The sequence below is a fragment of the Zea mays genome, chromosome 8 (genome assembly GCF_902167145.1).
Source record: "Zea mays cultivar B73 chromosome 8, Zm-B73-REFERENCE-NAM-5.0, whole genome shotgun sequence".
Classification (NCBI taxonomy): domain Eukaryota; kingdom Viridiplantae; phylum Streptophyta; class Magnoliopsida; order Poales; family Poaceae; genus Zea; species Zea mays.
This window is the reverse complement of record NC_050103.1, coordinates 98,049,674-98,070,160: the sequence shown is the minus strand read 5'-3', so window position 1 is coordinate 98,070,160 and position 20,487 is coordinate 98,049,674. Positions and strand designations below refer to the sequence as shown.

General features: G+C 44.0%; 1 protein-coding gene across 1 annotated transcript; it reads left to right on the top strand.

The window, feature by feature from the left end:
- Positions 1-503: 503 nt before the first annotated feature.
- Positions 504-1,408, top strand: LOC100282245 (pleckstrin homology domain-containing protein 1). Its single transcript, NM_001155157.2, has one exon. The coding sequence runs from the start codon at positions 694-696 to the stop codon at positions 1,192-1,194; it is 501 nt and encodes a 166-aa protein (NP_001148629.1). The 5' UTR covers positions 504-693; the 3' UTR covers positions 1,195-1,408.
- Positions 1,409-20,487: the final 19,079 nt, after the last annotated feature.

The window sequence follows — 20,487 nt, the reverse complement described above, 5'->3', positions numbered from 1 at the left end:
TACTTCATTATTTATTGTATCAATATATAAAATTTTAAATTCTAATTCACTTATGTTAAAGATAAAATGGAGATAATTTTATCAATAGAACTTTTTTACATATCTTAATATATGGTGATTTAAAACTTAAAATTTGATATATTTATGTACTAAATAATAAAATATATTTACAGTTTTCTAAGATTTTTTAATAAATTTTAACCGTATAAAGGTATGTAAATCTTAATTGCATAATATTTTTGTTTTTAGAATTTTAGAACAATAAGATACAAATAATTACATAGATTCTTATATTTACCTACAATTTATCCTATAAAAAATAAATATATTATCTATTTACCTATCGTAATAAGTAATATCTTCGTTGTCGAATATTTATCGTTGTATCGTTTATTTTTAACTAAATTGAGACCAATAAAAAAAGAGTACAATTAAAGAAATATAAAATATATATTAATATCAGATAGATGCCGATTAATATAGATTATTTTCCGATTCCTCCCGATTTTTGGAAAGCGAAGGAAAACTTTCGATTGTATTTGTGGCCGTCAGGTCGGATGATTCCTGCTTCTCCGATCCTATCACATCGCGCACTACCTTCCAGCGAATCCATCACGGAAGAAATTGTTCCCCACCCACCCTAGACTCGCCGCCGTCGCAACTCCCACCCGATCCCCAAATTCTCCGGCGGTGATGGCCAGCCTGTGGCGCGCCGTGATGGATAGCGTCAGCGGCTCCTCCCCCTCGGCGCTGGACGCGGCCCCAGGTAGCGGCGTCGAGTTCTGGCACGGCGCAGAGCGCGCTGGGTGGCTAAATAAGCAGGGCGAGTACATCAAGACGTGGAGGCGGCGGTGGTTCGTGCTGAAGCAGGGGAGGCTTTTCTGGTTCAAGGACCCTGCGGTGACACGGGCCTCGGTGCCCCGCGGCGTCATCCCCGTCGCCACCTGCCTCACAGTCAAGGGCGCCGAGGACGTGCTCAACCGCCAGTTCGCCTTCGAGCTCTCCACGCCTGCCGAGACCATGTATTTCATTGCGGACTCCGAGAAGGACAAGGAGGAGTGGATTAACTCCATCGGTCGCTCCATCGTCCAGCACTCCCGCTCCGTCACCGACGCAGAGGTCGTTGACTACGACAGCCGCCCCCAGCCCCCGCCGCAGCTTATGACCAGCGAAGAGAGTGCACCAGCAGCTTAATGGCGTGGTGATTCCTGTGAACTCTCTCGATATGGATCTGACTTGTAGCATATGTATTTCCAATTCCATGTGATTGTGGCCTTGTGCCGACGTTCCTCACTCTTGATTATGTAGCAGTATATTAACTATCAACGACATGGTCTGGTATGGTAATAAGCGAGTTAATAAGCTGTGCTTTCGTTTATAGTTTGTTTTATATGTATATACTATACTACGATTTGATCTTGGTATACCCTAATTTACAAGGTGGTTGAAGTCTGGCTAGTTTTTATTTTTTTTAACAGTTTTGAAGTTTTGGCCCCAATTTCAGAAATTGTAAGAGATTTTAATCATTCAGTATCCCATTCCTCTCGCCTTTTGTTGTGTTTGACTTGTTCTATTCTAATGGAATTGTATTGAGTCGCATAGGATTGCTTAACTGACTCCGCATTTTTGCAGAAGATTCCCCAGTTTTGGCTAGTTTGGCAACAACATTTTCTCAAGGGATTACCATTTTCCCAAATGAAAACGAACTAATTTCTCTTGGGAAAATGAAAATCCATTGGAAAAATGAGGTTGTCAAACTAGCATTTAGATCCTAGCTCTGACTCTAGCGCTCTTATGAAGTTTCTGTCCTAGAAGTAGAAACACAAACACTGATGAAGTGCTGAATGTGCTATAATATGCTTATTAACCATGAAGTAAAACTGTTAAAGAACCATGTATCATGATGTCTTATGTTGTAATCTGAAGTGGAAGTTTTCTGTAGTGAATTGGTGTATGCAGTACTCCTCGAGTGCCAACATGCGCTGTGTTTATTTGTGCAGTTATGGAAATTTTATGTCATTAGGCTATCTCTAGCAGCTTACTCATCCCCGTCTCTTATTTTAAACTCCACTCTATAAACAGTGCTTTGCACAGCCATATGCACGATCTTCTGGCTATAGCCTTAGAAACTACAGTAAAAGGATGGATCCTTCCTCTATCCTTTGTGAATTATGTTTAAAAGTCAACTGGTGCTAATATTGCACAGTATCTTATATGTTATCCTTCTATTCATCAGTGGCCTGTGATCATGTTTATTTGTTTCCTGCCTTGTAGGTTGATGACGCTGCTTGGTAATAAGTCTGGTTTTCTTATGCATTTCTGTTAGCTCGTTCTTTCATATCTGTGTTGGCCTTGCAATAGCATAATTTACTAACTGTTTTGTTATATTTACACTCCAATGTTTGTGATTAAATTTCATCTAATCGTTTCGTATTATGACAAGGTAGGATATTTTGCCACTGACATTAGCTCCACTGTACTGTGCTTACAAAGTTTGTGCCGACATGGTCTATTAGGGTGTTTATGGTGTTAACATTTATGACAAATTGAGAATAGCTGCAATGGGAGTAGGAATACTGGTGTACTGGTGTGTGTGGAACAGTACAATATGTTTGTTAGTGGCCAAGTCAAATAACCATACATAATTGCCTATTTTGTGATCTGAATATGTATAGTACTTAAGGTGTCAGGTTATCTCCTTACAGCAAACTCTTGCTAGGTTAATCAGGTACCTGAATATGTAAACTGGAATGCCAGCATTGGTTTGTAACACCATGTATAGAGTTTGAAGCTGTAGCCCATGTTGATCAATTTAATAGTTTTTCCTCTTGAATTGATGGCACCTGAATCTTGAGTACTCCCTCGGTTCCAGACTAAATATATATTTATTGATTAACCTATAAATATAGTGTGTATGTATGTCTATATTCATTATAATGTGGACGGAAAAAATAGGGCTAAAAAGAACTATATTTTAGGATGGGGTGAGTAGTTAAGATTTCGGCCGGCTATTACAGGTAGTGTTAGTATGGTGTTAGTACTCCGTAGAAGTACAAGCTTTTATGTGCACTGTGCTCATGTTGACCTTGTTAATCTCAACCGCTTTTAGATAGCGCTTGATTGCTTGAACATATGTTCTTTGTTCAGACAACTAACCTTTCAATGGCGCTTCCTGTGATAAAGCTGGATTTTCCTTTTATGTTTTTGAAACTCGCTGATTCTAGGTTTGAAGCCAAAATTCCATGGCATATGCAACACGAATGCCTCTTGGAGTGAGTGGATGACGGTCCTTATGCTTGCATAGTCATAAGGGTTGATCTGGTGATAAGGGGATCACGGTGGGATTGGAGGGGGATGATGGGGAAATAAACTAATTTCTCCCTCAATCCCCTCTAATCCCTCCGAAATCTCTGGTCACCAAATCAGCACTAAGGGGTGTTTGGTTCTCCTCGCTAGTTTTGTCCATTTCATATAAGATATTTGAATATCAATTATGAATACCAACTGTAGCTTAATTATAAAACTAATTACATACATAAATACTAAGCGATAAGACAAATTTAGTAATACCATGTTTGGATGTAGATATTAGAGCATAGAATTGGGACTTGAAATCAGCTTTCCTAAATTCTGTTGTTTGTTTGCACGTGGAATTGAGATTTAGAACTAGAGGCTCAATTCCCTGGAATTAGACTATAACTAGAAACCCCCTCTCCCAATACAAAGGCTCACCCCTCAGTATTGTGTGGAATTCGATCGCATAATTTTAAACTCTAGTTCAGTGACATTCAAACAATAGAATTAGAATTACATATCATTTCAATATCATGCCTGATTTGGTATTCAACCCAATTCAATTCCATCTTCTCCAATATTGACATCCAAACACAGCATAAGCCTAATTAATTGATGTGAATCATTGACTAATTAAGTTTAATAGCTTCGTCATGTTGTTTAGTCTTCATCTATGTAATTAGTTTTATAATTAAACTATATCTAATACTTCTAACTAACATCTAAACATCCGATCTGGCAGGGACTAAAGTTTAGTTTCTAGATCTGAACACACTCTAATGGTAGGGTTGATATGACAGGTAGGGTAGAGATGAGAATGACTAAATGAGTTGGCCTGGCTCGCCCTTGTGAGGCCATAGGTCAAGCTAGTTAAGTAAAGGATCTTGCCTCATTGGCCCATTGGGTATTGACATGCAACATCGTCATTTCGACCCAGCTACAAATTTGAACAACTAATAAGGGCATGTACAGAGCCAATCAATACTCTATGCCTTGAGTATGTCTAGGGTGGTAATTGCAAAAAAATCGACTCTTCTCTAAGCCATGTATTGTCCGCTGTTTGAGATCGAAGGAATGATGGTGTTGTTGTGTTGTGTGCATTAAATTGTGTCTTTCGAATCTCATTGTGCCAACACCAACATCGGGTGCACCATCCTCGACGGTTGCATGATCTTTATGTCCCTAAGGTTGTGGACGTTGGTCGTTGAATGCATTCTCGTGGGTGACATGCTTGCGCGTGTTGGTCACTGACTTCGCGGCGGTCATGCCTCATGTTCCTTAGCTCATCGTGGCGATGTGTATGTGACGACATAATGTTGGAGGTGGTCGAGGGAGTCGGTTGCGCATTGCTTTGTGGCTGTGGCGCCACACGACTAGGGGTGGATGTGCTCCATTGTTTTTTGTTGGGGCGAGGGCCGAACTGGACCTCGATTGCTCCTAAGCTCACCAACTGCTAATCACAAGTTAGAACATGTCTACAAGCGCAAGTATCGAAGGGTGCCCTTGGGCCTAGGGGGCTTCGAAGGCGACACCCGGAGATGGTGCAAATGTTGGAGAACAGCAAGGGTTGCGCCAGCGCACGACTGAAAGGGAAATGTGCCCTTGGGCCATTTCTAAAGTGTTTTGGTGATTAAGTGTCCAACACATATCCTCTAAGTCTTAATTTGTGCCAAAGATTGAAGAAGTGCAAATCATGTGACAAGGTATGTTTCTAGACTTAGTATATTGATTTGGGTACTAACATATTGTATCTAAGTGCTAGAAACAGGGAAAAAGCAATTGGAAAAGAGTTGGCTCCTGCTCGGTCTGGGTGCACCGGACTGTCCGGTGGTGCACCGGACAGTGTCCGGTGGTGCACCAGACAGTGTCCGGTGCGCCAGGACCAGTCCCAGTGAATAGGCCACTCTTGGGACTCGACGGCGGCGTACGGCTATAATTCACCGGACAGTCCGGTGAGTCGTCCGCGGCGAAGTCGTCGCTCTCCGGAAATGTTCAACGACGTATGGCTATAATTCACCGGACTGTCCGGTGGGGCACCAGACTGTCCGGTGAGCCAACGGTCGACTACGCCAATGGTCGGCCGCACAATCTTCGCGCGACGCGTGGGCGTGCCAACGGTCAGCAGGGGGCACCGGACTGTCCGGTGTGCACCGGACAGTGTCCGGTGCGCCAACTTCCACGAATCTGCAACGGTCGGATGCGCCATAAAAGGAAGGAGATCGCGCACCGGATAGCTACAGTGACTGTCCGGTGGCGCACCGGACTGTCCGGTGCGCCACCCGACAGAAGGCAAGATTAGCCTTCCAAGATTGCCTCCAACGGCTCCTAGCTGCCTTGGGGCTATAAAAAGGATCTCTAGGCGCATGGAGGAGTCACCGAAGCATTCTTTGATCATTCCTAAGCATCCAGACTCCACTCCCACGCATTTGATTCTCTGTGCTAGCAATTTGAGCTCCTCTTGAGTTGAGAACTCCGTGGGTTGAACTTAGTGCTCAAGTTGTGACTTGTGTGTGTGGTTGTGTTGTGGATTTGAGTCTTGTGTGCTTTGCTCTCCCCTCCCTTACTTCCATGCTTCTTTGTGATCATCAATTGTAAGGACGAGAGGCTCCAAGTTGTGGAGATTCCTCGCAAACGGGAGAAAGTATAAGAAAGAAGAACACCGTGGTATTCAAGTTGATCATTGGATCACTTGAAAGGGGTTGAGTGCAACCATCGTCCATTGGGACGCCACAACGTGGAAGTAGGAAAGTATTACTTGGCCGAACCACGGGATAACTCGCGTGTCTCTTGTGTTGTCTTTCTGTGTGATTATTGTGATTCGCAAGAGCTCGCTACTTAGCCATACTAACACTTAACCAAGTTTTGTGGCTATTAGTTGTTGTTTTTTACAGGATCACCTATTCATCCCCCTCTAGGTGCTCTCAATTGGTATCAGAGCCGTTCTCTTCATGTAAGGGACTAATCGCCCGAAGAGATGGATCCTAAGGGAAAGGGGATGGTGGTCAACGATAAGGAAAAGGAGTCCATCTTCAACGAGCCAAGGGATGACAAGCCCAATAACTCTGGCTCGAGTCATAAGAAGAAGGACGGGAAGAAGAAGAGGCGCGTCAAGAAGATCGTCTACTACGACAGCGACGAGTCTTCTTCTTCCCCAATAGACGACGACGACTACGAGAAAAAGAAACTGGTTAATTCAAATTTTTCATTTGATTATTCTCGTATTCCTTATAATTCCAATGCTCATTTGCTTTCGATTCCCCTTGGTAAACCTCCACACTTTGATGGAGAGGACTACGTTTTTTGGAGTCACAAAATGCGTAGTCACTTATTTTCTCTCCATCCTAGTATATGGGAGATAGTAGAAAATGGAATGCAATTTGATAGTACGAATATCCATGTATTCATTAACGAACAAATTCATAAAAATGCACAAGCTACCACTGTTTTGTTAGCATCATTGTGCAGAGATGAATACAACAAGGTGAGCGGCTTGGACAACGCCAAGCAAATATGGGACACCCTTAAGATATTGCATGAGGGGAACGACGCCACCATGATCACCAAGATGGAGTTGGTGGAAGGCAAGCTAGGAAAGTTTGCCATGATCAGGGGAGAGGAGCCAACTCAAACGTACAACAGGCTCAAGACCCTGATCAACAAGATCAGGAGCTATGGAAGCACGAGATGGATGGACCACGACGTTGTCTGACTTATGCTCAGGTCTTTCACTGTTATTGACCCTCATCTTGTGAACCTCATACGTGAAAATCCCAGGTACACAAAGATGACGCCCGAGGAGATACTCAGAAAGTTTGTTAGCGGGCGTATGATGGCCAAGGAAGCAAGATATGTTGATGATGCATTGAACGGCCCAATGCCCATCTATGAGCCCCAGCCCGTTGCACTCAAGGCAACAAGCAGCAACAGGGAGTCACTACCTAGCAAGGTGGCACAAGTTGAGGCTGCCGGGCTAAACGAGGATGAGATGGTGTAGGAAACGGGTGACGCCTAAGAGGGGGGGGGGGTGAATTAGGACTTCTAAAACTTTTACTAAACTAGGCCACAATTAAATCCCTAGAGCAAAACCTATGCAAATAATCAAAACTAGAATGTGCAAACTAGGTTTTGTCTAAGTGTTGCTATCTCTACCGCAAAGGCTAAGTTTCAATCTACACTAAACAAGTATGACAATAAGATTGAAACTTAAATGCTTAATATAAATGCGGAATGTAAAGAGCTAAGTAGAGAAGCAAACTCTCGTGGATGACACCGGTATTTTTACCGAGGTATCCGGAACCACGCAAGGTCCCGACTAATCCTCGTTGGTGCCCCTACGCAAAGGGAAGCCCACGCGAGGGCCAAGCACCACGGTCAAGTAACTCCGTAGAGAGCCACGGGCCTTCTCCACGCGCAAGTGGTGCTCCGCTTCCAGCTCCTCTCGGACGCTCCCCGCTGTCTCCACTATCGAGCTTCCGGCCGAAACGCCGCGGGCCTCGTTCCCTCCGGTACACGGTGGCGGCCGTGACACAAACGCAGTTGTCACGGTCTCGCAAGACTCTCGCCCCACTCGGTACAATTACAACGACTCACGCAAGAGCCGAGGGGTTGTGAGGTTTATCTAAACTCACTCAACAATCTAGGGTTCACCTAGAGCAAGCGCTAAAGCGGTCTAACTAACCTAAGCACTTCGCAAAGCACCTACGCTAATCACCGAGTGATTCTATTAAGCACTTGGGTGTTTGAGCTCTTGGAAATGTGCACTATATGCCTTGGTATGTTGCTTGGGCTCTCACCCTTGAGAATGGCCGGTTGGGGTGGTATTTATAGCCTCCACACCCCCAACTAGCCGTTGGACAGAAAGCAGCAGCTTTCTGTCGTCGGGTGCACCGGACAGTCCGGTGCACCACCGGACATCTACTGTGCAGTGTCCGGTGCACGCCACGTCAGCCGACCGTTGGCGCCTGTAGCAGTCGACCGTTGGAGCCGACCGTTGTCGTCTGTCCGTTGGCACACCGGACAGTCCGGTGCACACCGGACAGTCCGGTGCACACCGGACAGTCCGGTGCTACAGCCAGAGAGCGCCTGTCTGTGGCCTCTCTGCGCAGACTGTCCGGTGCCTCACTGGACAGTCCGGTGCACACCGGACACCGATGTCCGGTGCGCCACCAGGCGCTGGCTGACAACCCTCGTCTTGGATTTCTTCGCTGATTTCTTTGGGCTTCTTTGTTCTTGAGTATTGGACTCCTATGCATCTTTTTATGTCTTCTTTTGAGGTGTTGCATCCTCATTGCCTTGGTCCAATTCTCTTCGCATCCTGTGAACTACAAACACAGACACTAGAAAACTTATTAGTTCACGGATTGTGTTGTTCATCAAACACCAAAACTCAATTAGCCAAATGGCCCGGGGTCTATTTTCCTTACAATCTCCTCCTTTTTGGTGATTGATGACAACACAACCAAAGCAAGCAAATAATACAAGTATTTGAGTGAAAATATGCAATCTACTTGCTAAGATGCATGATTGTCCCCACAATGTGATATTATGGACTTAAGCCTCCCCTAACTCCATAATTGACTTACTTCCTATTTTTGGACCAAATAACCAAAACCACTTGAAAAGCCATTTGTAGATATAAAATTTTAAATTGGTGGTGTTTGGTGTTTGATATAGTTTTCATTGCTTTGGTCCCTAAACTTCTCCCCCTTTGGCATCAACCACTGAAAAGGAAGACATTAAAAGCATGTAGGAAGTAAATAAAAGCTTGCCCTCAACAAGAATTGTATCAAATGATATCACTAGAAGGATATTAAATTAAACTATGTGAATGATACCACTTGAAGGAGTCCTCAAAAGATTACTCCCCCTAAATGAGTATTCTCTTTTAGAAAGAGTTTTTCTCCCCCTTTAGAGATGAAGAAATACTCCCCCTGACAGAGATCCTCTACTTAGGAAAAAGCATGTGAAAATTAGAGGTGCAAGACATGATTTGAAAAGACTAACTTCCCTTATGCATAGGTAACAGAATATGAGTTATCTACTTATGCATTTTTGCAACATGGAAGCATATGATATGAAATATAGTCTAATCAAATATTGGAGAAGACATGTAAATGATACTGAATGTAGTCTCAAAAGATACCAATTGAAAGTCAATGGTGAGCTTGAGAGACATAAGAGTTCTTGGAGATTTTGCAGTGGAAGATTGTTGTCTTTCTCCGGGGACTTCATTTTCCTTACAATGAGACTATCACATGAAATAGACTTGAAAAGGTGTTAGTCTCAAAGTGTTAGATTATAGAGTAACCTCCCCCTAAAGGTGTGCATACAAGTTTTGAATACTTGTAGGAGACATGCACTTTGATTTGATATCAAGAGGGGCAAATTATCCATAATCCAAACTTTGGCACATATAAGTTAAATGATACAATTTGTAGAAATCAAAATTTTCAATTGATGCATCATTTACTATGGAATGAATAAGAAGCTATGTGTCGTGCTTAAATAAACATTTTAAGCCATGTAGGTTTGCTTAAGTATATGAATTAAAAACAAGCAATCCTACCATATGATTTACCTAGTATGCATGATTTTAAACAAAAGTACATAACAAATGTAATACTAGGCAAGAAAGGTAAACTAGATAAAAGATAAATAGATACGCATATCTAAAGATGAAGAATACAATAAAGCTAGTTACCTTAGTCATGGGTGGGAAATTTGGGTCCAAAATTTTCACTAACCCACTTGGCAATAAGCTTGATCCAATATGATGTATCCCATGATATACATCCCAACTTTGCCAAGTCTCCAAATTTCCCGTAGACCTTCGGTCCACTGACTTCCCTTTCGGGATCCAAACCTTCTTGGTGCTTTTCATGGTTGAAATTATCTCCTTTGGCACCCAGATGCGTTTGGCCCCTTTTCCTTTGTTGGCTTGCTTGTTGGCCTTGATTGCTATCACCTTTCCATTCTTTTTCTTCTTGATCAAATATGGTGTAGCATCCTTTTTGTTCACCTTTTTGATATAGGTGTTGGAGATTTTGCTTGATGGCTTTTGCTTGAGCTTTTGCCTTTGTTTATCCCCGGTCATCGCCTTGCATTAGAAAGACTTGTGGCCTTCCTTGTGGCATAGCCTACAAATCACAGTTTCTCCCTCTACAGGCTTGTTCACTCCCGCAGTGGTGTTATCCTGTGGAGGTCGGATTTGTTTGGCTTTGCCTTTCTTGTCATACAAAACCTTGCCAAGGCGAGCCACTTCTTGCTTTAATTGTTCATTTTCCTTTGCAACCTCATCCGAACATGTCTCTACAACAATATTCTCAACAACGACTTGGTTGCAGGGGTTAGAATCGTCAATTAAATCAACGCAGGAAGTAGAAGCATCTTTCATAATTATTTCAGGTATTTCAACGAAAGATGCTGCTGGGGTGCTACCAATGTTTTCTAGCTTAGTAGTTAGCTCATTATTGTGTATGCTAAGAATTTCCATTTTCTCTAGCAAATTTTCAATAGCTTCTTGGGAGCTAGCTAACTTAGCCTTAAGTTTTTCATTCTTTTTAATAAGGCTATCATCGGTAGCAGTGGATGGAGCACTAGATTCTAATAGCTCAATTTTAGTTGATAGCTCACTATTTAAGTTTGCAAAAGTTTCAAATTTTTCTAACAAACCTTTGTAATCATTTTGAGAGCTAACCAACTTATTTTTCAAAGTTTTAAGTTGAGCTTTTTGCTTAGTGCAAACATCCTGGAAAAATTTTACGGCTTCCGCAAGCTCTTCTAGAGAGGCCTTTCCCTCACCTTCATCATCACTACTACTTTCATCACTAGAGGATGGAATGCTTTTGTTACCTCTTGCCATAAGGCATTTGTGTGATGACCGTGATGATCGTGACGAGGACCGGTGGCTGCGCGTCCTTGGAGGTTCATTTTCACTTGAAGAATCATCCCAAGTTCTAACACTTGTGAGCGCCTTGCCTTTGCTCCTCTTCTTTTTGGGTTTGGCCATATTTGGACAGTTGTCCCTGAAGTGGCCCTTCTCCCCACATGCGAAGCATCCTCTCTTTCTTTGCTTTTTCCTGTCAATGTTAAAGAGAAGATCCTCGACCTGCAGGGGCACACCCATTAGATTAATCTTGCGGATCATCCTCATTACCTTTCCGACGCGTCGGATTGTTTCTTCGTCCTCGGAGGATGATGTGCATGGTTGATTATCTTCATCATCATCACTTTCTTCTTCTTCTTCCTCTTCTTCGCTTGAGGAACTTGGAGTGGGAGCCTTCTTTTTGCCCTTCCTTTCATCACATGCAAAAGCATATGGTTTTGAGGAAGTTGGTTCCTCTCCCCGACTCATTTTTCGCGACATCTCAAAGGCCGCGATTTTCCCAATCACAATGGTCGGGGTCATGTTGCTCAAGTCCTCCATGTTGTGAAGGATGGTGATGATGCTCCCATATCTTTGTTGTGGTAGCAGGGAGATAATCTTCCTCACAATGTCCGCATCACCTAGCTTATTAATGCCAATAGAATTGAGCTCATTGATAATTAGATTCAAACGAGAATACATGTCTCTAACAAGCTCATCATCTTTCATAGCAAAAGAATTATACTCATTTAAGACTAGGCAATGTTTTTGCTCACGGACATTGGATGTGCCGTCATGGAGCTCATGCAATTTTAGCCAAATCTCATTAGCAGTTTTCAAGGTAAATACTTGGTTAAAAATATCCATGCTAAGAGATTCAAACAAGCAATTTTTGGCTCTAGCATTTAAATGGATTTCTTTTTCCTCACTCGTGGTGGGTTTCTCGGGATTCTTGAGGGGTTTCATCCCATCACGAGTGACTCTCCAAACACCTAGATCAACGGCTTCTAGGTAACAAGCCATTCTAGCACTATAATATGGGAAGTTAGTGCCGTCAAAGTGTGGTGGCCTATGGGTATCCATCCCTTCCTCTAAAAAGCGTCGGCTCTTTTAGCGGTGAAGCTAAAGCGTTTCAAATGAGCCAAACCGGGCTCTGATACCACTTGTAGGAAACGGGTGACGCCTAAGAGGGGGGGGTGAATTAGGACTTCTAAAACTTTTACTAAACTAGGCCACAATTAAATCCCTAGAGCAAAACCTATGCAAATAATCAAAACTAGAATGTGCAAACTAGGTTTTGTCTAAGTGTTGCTATCTCTACCGCAAAGGCTAAGTTTCAATCTACACTAAACAAGTATGACAATAAGATTGAAACTTAAATGCTTAATATAAATGCGGAATGTAAAGAGCTAAGTAGAGAAGCAAACTCTCGTGGATGACGCCGGTATTTTTACCGAGGTATCCGGAACCACGCAAGGTCCTGACTAATCCTCGTTGGTGCCCCTACGCAAAGGGAAGCCCACGCGAGGGCCAAGCACCACGGTCAAGTAACTCCGTAGAGAGCCACGGGCCTTCTCCACGCGCAAGTGGTGCTCCGCTTCCAGCTCCTCTCGGACGCTCCCCGCCGTCTCCACTATCGAGCTTCCGGCCGAAACGCCGCGGGCCTCGTTCCCTCCGGTACACGGTGGCGGCCGTGACACAAACGCAGTTGTCACGGTCTCGCAAGACTCTCGCCCCACTCAATACAATTACAAGGACTCACGCAAGAGCCGAGGGGTTGTGAGGTTTATCTAAACTCACTCAACAATCTAGGGTTCACCTAGAGCAAGCGCTAAAGCGGTCTAACTAACCTAAGCACTTTGCAAAGCACCTACGCTAATCACCGAGTGATTCTATTAAGCACTTGGGTGTTTGAGCTCTTGGAAATGTGCACTATATGCCTTGGTATGTTGCTTGGGCTCTCACCCTTGAGAATGGCCGGTTGGGGTGGTATTTATAGCCTCCACACCCCGAACTAGCCGTTGGACAGAAAGCAGCAGCTTTCTGTCGTCGGGTGCACCGGACAGTCCGGTGCACCACCGGACATCTACTGTGCAGTGTCCGGTGCACGCCACGTCAGCCGACCGTTGGCGCCTGTAGCAGTCGACCGTTGGAGCCGACCGTTGTCGTCTGCCCGTTGGCACACCGGACAGTCCGGTGCACACCGGACAGTCCGGTGCTACAGCCAGAGAGCGCCTGTCTGTGGCCTCTCTGCGCAGACTGTCCGGTGCCTCACCGGACAGTCCGGTGCACACCGGACACCGATGTCCGGTGCGCCACCAGGCGCTGGCTGACAGCCCTCGTCTTGGATTTCTTCGCTGATTTCTTCGGGCTTCTTTGTTCTTGAGTATTGGACTCCTATGCATCTTTTTATGTCTTCTTTTGAGGTGTTGCATCCTCATTGCCTTGGTCCAATTCTCTTCGCATCCTGTGAACTACAAACACAGACACTAGAAAACTTATTAGTTCACGGATTGTGTTGTTCATCAAACACCAAAACTCAATTAGCCAAATGGCCCGGGGTCTATTTTCCTTACAGATGGCCCTCATCATCAAACGCTTCAAGACCGCGCTAAAAGGACGCAAGGAGCATTCCAACAAGAGCAAAGCAAAGGGAAAGCGCTCCTGATTTAAATGCGGTAAGACTGGTCATTTTATAGCAAATTGTCCCAATAATGCTAATGACCAGGAACAAGAAAAGAGCGGGAAGAGGGAGAAGAAGAAGGCCTACAAGAAGGCGAAGGGCGAGGCGCACCTTGGCAAAGAATGGGATTTGGATTGCTCTTCTTCCGACTCCGACGACGAAGGACTCGCCGCCTCGGCCTTCGACAAGTCGTCTCTCTTCCCCAACGAGCGCCATACTTGCCTCATGGCAAAGGAGAAAAAGGTAAGCGCTCGAGATACCCCTAAGTATACTACTTCAAGTGATGATGACTCTAGTGATGATGAAGTAGATTACTCAAGCTTGTTCAAAGGTTTAGATAGAACTAAAATAGATAAAATCAATGAATTGATTGATGCTTTAAATGAAAAGAATAGACTCTTAGAAAAGCAAGAGGATATTTTGTATGAAGAGCATGATAAGTTTGTTAGTGTACAAAAATCTTTTGCTTTATAGATTAAAAGAAATGAAATGTTGTCTTCTGAATTATCTACTTGTCATGAAACTGTGTCTAGCTTAAAGAGTATTAATGATGATTTAAATGCTAAGCTAGAAGTAGTTAATAAATCTAGTTCTTGTGTAGAGCATGTTGTCATTTGTAATAGGTGTAAGGATTTTGATGTTGATGCATGTGTTGAACACCTTACTTCTATTACAAAATTAAATGGTGAAGTGGCAAGTCTTAATGCCCAACTTAAGACTTGCAAAAATGACTTTGATAAGTTAAAATTTGCTAGGGATGCCTACACAGTTGGTAGACATCCCTCAATTAAAGATGGACTTGGCTTTCGAAAGGAAGCCAAGAACTTAACAAGTCAAAGGGCTCCCATTCCCAACAAGGAGAAAGGGAAGGCCCCTATGGCTAGTAGTAGTCAAAAGAATCATGCTTTCATGTACCATGATAGAAAATTTTCTAGAAATTCTTATTATAATAGGAGTTATAATGCTTTTGATTCACATGCTATGATTGCTGCAAGTTCCAATTTTAATGGTAGGCCTAGGAGAAATTTTGTCTCATGCTCCTAGGAAAATGTGTAATAAACCTACCTCTGTCTTTCATGCTTGCAACACTACGTATGTACTTTCACGTAAAAATGAAAAGTGGTTGCTAGAAAGATGGGGTCCAAATGCAAAGGAGACAAGACTTGCATTTGGGTCCCAAAAACTATTGTAAATAACCTTGTAGGACCCAACAAGAGTTGGGTACCTAAAACCCAAGCCTAATTTGCCTTGCAAGTTTATGCATCTGGGGGCTCAAGCTGGATTATCGACAGCGGATGCACAAACCACATGACGGGGGAGAAGAAGATGTTCACTTCCTATGTCAAGAACAAAGATTCCCAAGATTCGATCATCTTTGGAGATGGGAACCAAGGCAAGGTTAAAGGACTAGGAAAGATATCCATTTCATCCGAGCATTCCATATCTAATGTGTTTTTAGTTGAATCGCTCGGGTACAATTTATTATCTGTCAGTCAACTATGTAATATGGGATATAATTGTCTATTTACCAATATAGATGTGTCTGTCTTTAGAAGGAGTGATGGTTCATTAGCTTTTAAGGGTGTACTAGACGACAAACTCTACTTAGTTGATTTTTCGAAAGAGGAGGCCGATCTAGATGCATGCTTAATTGCTAAGACTAGCATGGGCTGGCTGTGGCATCGCCGTCTAGCATATGTTGGGATGAAGAACCTTCATAAACTTCTAAAGGGAGAATATATGTTAGGTCTAACCAATGTATTTTTCGAAAAAGATAGACCTTGTGCAGCTTGTCAAGCAGGTAAATAGGTGGGAAGCACTCATCACAGCAAGAATGTGATGACCACATCAAGACCTCTGGAGCTACTTCATATGGACCTCTTCGGACCCGTCGCCTACCTCAGCATCGGGGGAAGTAAGTATGGTCTTGTTATTGTTGATGATTTTTCCCGCTTCACTTGGGTATTCTTTTTACAGGATAAATCAAAAACCCAAGGGACCCTAAAGCGCTTTCTAAGGAGAGCTTAAAACGAATTTGAGCCCAAGGTGAAAAAGATAAGAAGCGACAACGGGTCCGAGTTTAAGAACTTACAAGTGGAGGAGTACCTTGAGGAGGAAGGAATCAAGCATGAGTTCTCCGCTCCCTACACACCACAGCAAAACGGTGTGGTAGAGAGGAAGAACAGGACGCTTATAGACATGGCGAGGACGATGCTTGGAGAATTCAAGACGTCCGAGTGATTTTGGTCGGAAGCTGTGAACACATCTTGCCATGCCATAAACCGGGTCTACCTTCACCGCCTCCTCAAGAAGACCTCGTATTAACTTCTAACCGGTAACAAACCCAACGTGTTATACTTTCGTGTATTTGGGAGTAAATGTTACATTCTAGTAAAGAAAGGTAGAAATTCCAAATTTGCTCCCAAAGCTGTAGAAGGGTTTTTGCTAGGTTATAACTCAAATACAAAGGTGTATAGAGTCTTCAACAAATCATCGGGTTTGGTTGAAGTCTCTAGCGATGTTGTATTTGATAAAACTAATGGCTCTCCAAGAGAGCAAGTTGATCTTGATGATGTAGATGAAGATGATGTTCCAACGGACGCAATTCGCACCATGGCGATTGGAGATGTGCGACCACAGGAACACCAAGTGCAAGATCAACCTTCTTTCTCAACAATGGTGCATCCCCCAACTCAAGATGATGAACAAGTTCCTCAAGAGGAGGCGTGTGATCAAGGGGAGCACAAGAAGACCAAGTTGTGGAGGAAGAAGCACCATGGGCCCCTCCAACTCAAGTCCGAGCGACGATTCAAAGGAATCATCCCGTCGACCAGATTCTGGGTGATATAAGCAAGAGAGTAACCACTCGCTCAAGATTAGCTAACTTTTGTGAGCATTACTCGTTTGTCTCTTCTATTGAGCCTTTCAAGGTAGAAGAGGCCTTGCAAGATCCGGACTGGGTGTTGGCCATGCAGGAAGAGCTCAACAACTTCAAGAGGAATGAAGTTTGGAGCCTGGTGCCACGTCCCAAGCAAAACGTTGTGGGAACCAAGTGGGTATTCCGCAACAAGCAAGACGAGCACGGGGTGGTGACACGAAACAAGGCTCGACTTGTAGCAAAAGGTTATGCCCAAGTCGCAGGTTTGGATTTCGAGGAGACTTTTGCTCCTGTGGCTAGGCTAGAGTCTATTCGCAGTCTATTAGCCTATGCCGCTCACCACTCTTTCAGGTTGTTCCAAATGGATGTGAAGAGCACTTTCCTCAACGGGCCAATCAAGGAGGAGGTGTATGTGGAGCAACCCCCTGGCTTTGAGGATGAACGGTACCCCGACCATGTGTGTAAGCTCTCTAAGGCGCTCTATGGACTTAAGCAAGCCCTAAGAGCATGGTATGAATGCCTTAGAGATTTCCTAATTGCTAATGTTTTCAAGGTTGGGAAAGCCGATCCAACTCTTTTCACTAAGACTTGTGACGGTGACCTATTTGTGTGCCAAATTTATGTCGATGACATAATATTTGGTTCTACTAACCAAAAGTCTTGTGAGGAGTTTAGCAGGGTGATGACATAGAAATTTGAGATGTCAATGATGGGCGAGTTGAACTACTTCCTTGGATTCCAAGTGAAGCAACTCAAGGACGGCACCTTCATATCCCAAATAAAGTACACGCAAGACCTTCTCAAGCGGTTTGGGATGAAGGACGCCAAGCCCGCAAAGACACCAATGGGAACCGACAGACATGTCGACCTCAACAAAGGAGGTAAGTCCGTTGATCAAAAGGCATACCGGTCTATGATAGGTTCCTTGCTTTATTTATGTGCTAGTAGACTGGATATTATGCTTAGCGTTTGCATGTGTGCTAGATATCAATTCGACCCAAGGGAATGTCACCTTGTGGCCGTTAAGCGGATTCTTAGATATTTAGTCGCTACGCCTTGCTTCGGGATCTGGTATCCAAAGGGGTCTACCTTTGACTTAATTGGATATTCAGACTCCGATTATGCCGGTGCAAGGTTGATAGGAAGAGTACATCAGGGACGTGCCAATTCCTAGGAAGGTCTCTAGTGTCGTGGAGCTCAAAGAAACAAACTTCCGTTGCCCTATCCACCGTTGAGGCCGAGTACATTGCCATAGGACAGTGTTGCGCGCAACTACTTTGGATGAGGCAAACCCTGCAGGACTTTGGCTACAATCTGAGCAAAGTCCCACTCCTATGTGACAATGAGAGTGCAATCCGCATGGCGGATAATCCTGTTGAACACAGTCGCACTAAGCACATAGACATCCGGCATCACTTCCTGAGAGACCACCAGCAAAAGGGATATATCGAGGTGTACCATATTAACACCGAAAACCAGCTAGCCGATATCTTCACCAAGCCTTTAGATGAGAAAAGGTTTTGCAGATTGCGTAGTGAGCTAAATGTCTTAGATTCGCGTAACTTGGATTGATCTATAGCATATATGTGTTTTATGCCTTTGATCATGTAATTTATGCATTTCAATCTATGTTTGTGGTGCTCAAGTTGTACACATGATCCCCGGACCTCACAAGTCTAATTGCAAGTGATGCACTTATTTAGGGGGAGGCATGCTACAACTTGCCCCTTTGAGACTAACCTTGTGTTTGAGTTTACTTGTTTTAGCCTCAAAAGTGAATTGAAAGGGAAAGGTGAACTTGGACCATGCAAAGACTTCTACTGCACTCCGGTATTAACTCCAAGTTCATATCTATGCTCTTATTGCCTTTTTTATCTTAATTGACAACTTTGGTGAGGCAATGGGTTTCAAGGGCCAAAAATGATCCCATTTTGGTGCTTAATGCCAAAGGGGGAGAAATTAAGGCCAAAGCAAATGGATCAGCTACCACTTGTGAAATTTTGAAAATAGTAGAGTTAGAACTTTTGATTTGTCAAAATACTTTTATTGTCAAAATTTGGCCTCTTGTGGGGAGAATTTATTATTATGGGAAAAGGGGAAGTTTTTGGATCTTTGATCAATTTCTCTTGGAATACCTCTCTTTATGCCTAAACAAGTGTGTTTGACTTAGAGATAGGAAATTAAATTTGATTTGCAAAAACAAACCAAGTGGTGGCAAAGAATGATCCAAATATGCCAAATTTGGATCAAAAACAATTCTTGTTCTCAATTGTATTGATGTTGTACTTCTTTTATTTGCTTTTTGATGTGATGGCATAAATCACCAAAAATGGGGAGATTGAAAGGGAAATGTGCCCTTGGGCCATTTCTAAAGTGTTTTGGTGATTAAGTGTCCAACACATATCCTCTAAGTCTTAATTTGTGCCAAAGATTGAAGAAGTGCAAATCATGTAACAAGGTATGTTTCTAGACTTAATATATTGATTTGGGTACTAACATATTGTATCTAAGTGCTAGAAACAGGGAAAAAGCAATTGGAAAAGAGTCTCATGCTCGGTCTGGGTGCACCAGACTGTCCAGTGGTGCACCAGACAGTGTCCGGTGCGCTAGGACCAGTCCCGATGAACAGGCCTCTCGGGACTCGACGACGGCGTATGGCTATAATTCACCGGACTGTCCGGTGGTGCACCGGACTGTCCGGTGAGTCGTCCGCGGCGAAGTCGTCGCTCTCAGGAAATGTTCAATGGCGTACGGCTATAATTCACCGGACTGTCCGGTGGGGCACCGGACTGTCCGGTGAGCCAACGGTCGACTGCGCCAACGGTCGGCCGCGCAATCTTCACGCGACGCGTGGGCGCGCCAACGGTCGGCAGGGGCACCGAACTGTCCGGTGTGCACCGAACAGTGTCCGGTGCGCCAACTGCCACGAATCTGCAACGGTCGGATGCGCCATAAAAGGAAGGAGATCGCGCACCGGACAGCTACAGTGACTGTCTGGTGGCGCACCGGACTGTCCGGTGCGCCACCCGACAGAAGGCAAGATTAGCCTTCCAAGATTGCCTCCAACTACTCCTAGTTGCCTTGGGGCTATAAAAAGGATCCCTAGGCGCATGGAGGAGTCACCCAAGCATTCTTTGATCATTCCTAAGCATCGAGACTCCACTCCCACGCATTTGATTCTCTGTGCTAGCAATTTGAGCTCCTCTTGAGTTGAGAACTCCGTGTGTTGAACTTAGTGCTCAAGTTGTGACTTGTGTGTGTGGTTGTGTTGTGGATTTGAGTCTTGTGTGCGTTGCTCTCCCCTCCCTTACTTCTGTGCTTCTTTGTGATCATCAATTGTAAGGGCGAGAGGCTCCAAGTTGTGGAGATTCCTCGCAAACGGGAGAAAGTATAAGAAAGAAGAACACCGTGGTATTCAAGTTGATCATTGGATCACTTGAAAGGGGTTGAGTGCAACCATCGTCCATTGGGACGCCACAACGTGGAAGTAGGCAAGTATTACTTGGTCGAACCACGGGATAACTCGCGTGTCTCTTGTGTTGTCTTTCTGTGTGATTATTGTGATTCGCAAGAGCTCGCTACTTAGCCATACTAACACTTAACCAAGTTTTGTGGCTATTAGTTGTTGTTTTTTACAGGATGACCTATTCACCCCCCCCCTCTAGGTGCTCTCAACGACGAGGGCCACCAACCTCGCCCTACGAAGAAGACCCGAAGACATCCCTGATGATTGAGATATGTCTAATCTAGGTAGACCCTCAGGAGGGC

What these genes read in the sequence shown, in the direction of transcription:
- LOC100282245 (NM_001155157.2), top strand. Translation starts at nt 694, where the DNA reads ATGGCCAGCCTGTGGCGCGCCGTGATGGATAGCGTCAGCGGCTCCTCC.